The sequence below is a fragment of the Drosophila ananassae genome, chromosome XR (assembly GCF_017639315.1).
Source record: "Drosophila ananassae strain 14024-0371.13 chromosome XR, ASM1763931v2, whole genome shotgun sequence".
In the NCBI taxonomy this organism is placed as follows: Eukaryota; Metazoa; Arthropoda; class Insecta; order Diptera; family Drosophilidae; genus Drosophila; species Drosophila ananassae.
In genome coordinates this window covers 7,446,084-7,448,212 of record NC_057932.1, presented here as the reverse complement: position 1 = coordinate 7,448,212, position 2,129 = coordinate 7,446,084, and the positions used below count along the sequence as shown (strand labels likewise).

At 35.3% G+C, this 2,129-nt stretch overlaps 1 protein-coding gene across 1 annotated transcript; it reads right to left on the bottom strand.

The window, feature by feature from the left end:
* Window positions 1-898: 898 nt before the first annotated feature.
* LOC116656445 (E3 SUMO-protein ligase ZBED1-like) lies at window positions 899-1,512 on the bottom strand. Its single transcript, XM_032456062.2, has 2 exons — window positions 1,321-1,512; window positions 899-1,188 (listed from the first exon to the last, which is right to left on the bottom strand). Exons 1-2 carry the CDS (start codon window positions 1,510-1,512, stop codon window positions 1,012-1,014), a joined length of 369 nt encoding a protein of 122 aa, XP_032311953.1. The 3' UTR covers window positions 899-1,011.
* Between the last annotated feature and the right edge of the window lie 617 nt (window positions 1,513-2,129).

Below are 2,129 nucleotides of genomic sequence, written 5' to 3'. Positions count from 1 at the left end.
TGTTTTGGACTCTTTCTCAATAACTAATTTCTGATATATAACTTTTTACTTTTAAGTACGTCTAAAGCACCAACACCATTCACTGCGGACGAAGTCGCAACCTTAGACTAGGTTATAGCATGTGTAACTCAAAACAGAAGATACAAACCGTTGAGGCTATAGCATTGAACTCATATTACAATATTAGTCGTCAGTGTACAAATTTAGAATATATTAACCTATTCATAAGAATCTTTTGTGAATTATTTCATTTCTTCCTTTGTTATAAGCGACTTCATATGATTATGAGATTTTGTTATGTTTTGTTATTCGAATAAAGAATGGCCTTTAAGAAGTTTTTTTATTATTTACTCTAAATGCAACTTAAACTTGATTTATAATTTTTTTAGTTCGATACTATCGATACTATCGAATATTTGTATGAAAAACCTCGAAAACCTCGAATATGCCAACTATCGATGTTTTCCCAGCTCTACTGTGTACTATGCTCTTGATCTCCGTCAAATTAGCGTCGCCTAGTTAGCGTCGAAGTGGAACGGTGGAATCGAAACACAGCAACGCACTTTTTTATTTTCAATTATATTTATTTTTACTAAATTGATTGAAATAAAGTCTAGAATTGTTAAGAATTGAAGAATTTATAGTTTTTTCTTACTTTGGGCTTTCTATTAATATACATTTGAAAAATTGGTCCAACACTGTTTTGGGTCCTATCTCAGAAATAAGATGATGCCCTCATTAGAGGTGGAGAAACATCGATGTTCGCAAACATCGATGTTTTCGATGTTTTCAAAAAAAACATCGAGTAAAACATCGATGTTTTGAAAAAAAAAAATGTTTTTTTTTGTTTTTTATTAGTAGAGAATATAGCGCAAGTGAAAGACTAATATTTTTCAAATTACAACAAAGAAACAAAGGCTTTATTCGCAATTAAATAAAAAAAAAAGATCATCCGAATCCTAAGAGATCATCATATTCACATTTTGGTACGATTAATTAAGAAAAAATATCTTAATTTTTTTTAATAAACATTAACTTGTCCACTACACCAGGCTTGAGCCTAGTGCGCCGATCCGACACTATCTGTCCAGCTTTGCTGAAGCTCCTTTCGGACACACAGGATGTTCCTGGTACACAGAAGTATTTAAGTGCAACCTGTTGCAGCGATTCGTATATGTCTGCTCTTGTCTATAACAAAAAAGAATACTTTAAAATTTGTGATATTAACTTAATCAAAACTTCGGCTATATATAGAGTTTCCTCGCGCACGCCTAGGCATGCAGGTCGTCACCTCGTGGACTTCCGTCCACAGTGATTCACCTTCCAATATTTTAGTGGGTCGCATGTTTCCGGCACGTTTTGGGTTTCGAGATGTTGTCTTAGTAGGATCACAGCGTCGGCTCGCGGTGAATTTATCTTCGCTTTTAATTTAGAATCAAGGAATGAAAAAGCCTTGGAGGGGCCGTGTTCAACTGGTGGTGTAGGCTCCATCGGCGGTGTTGATTTTTCCATTGGAGATTTCTAGATTATACTATGGAGTTCCTGCTCCAAAGCTTTAGCCGCTTGCTCAGCATTGTAGGGTGATTCAAACCTGTCTTTTTTGAAGCGGGGATCAATAAAAAAAAAAAATTTGTGATGTGACAAAAACATCGATTGTGGCGAAAAAACATCGATGTTTCTAGAAAATTTTAAAACATCGATGCATCGATGTTTTCTTCGATGTTTCTCCACCTCTAGCCCTCATATGCACGGTAGTTGAGTCGATGTATCACCTTTTCTAGTGTATCCGGAGCAAAAATCATTCAAATCGCTCCCTAAAATTTTGAGAAAATCGATTTACAGTTCCCCATTGATTTTAATTGATAAGTGAGGCGACAACCGGAACCAGTCCACGAACAAGTTCGTTCCACAAGTTCCAAATCAACAGACCCCTCTGTTAGGCACGAATATGATTATTGAGTCCTTTAAGAGGATGCCCCATTATGCACGGTATGCCGTTGCAAATCTAATTTTTCATATAATTTAATAAGACTATTTGCATTAAAATCACTCCCTACGATTTGACGCAATTTATCTTTAAAAATTTCTGAACATTATTTACCAATACTGGACCTTGTTCCCAATACAAA

Bases quoted from the DNA above. Each gene is read 5' to 3' on its own strand.
- LOC116656445 (XM_032456062.2), bottom strand. From the start codon at position 1,512: ATGGAAAAATCAACACCGCCGATGGAGCCTACACCACCAGTTGAACAC. The intron at 1,189-1,320 runs GTGAATCACTGT...TTTTTGTTATAG, and splicing joins ACCCACTAAAATATTGGAAG to ACAAGAGCAGACATATACGA.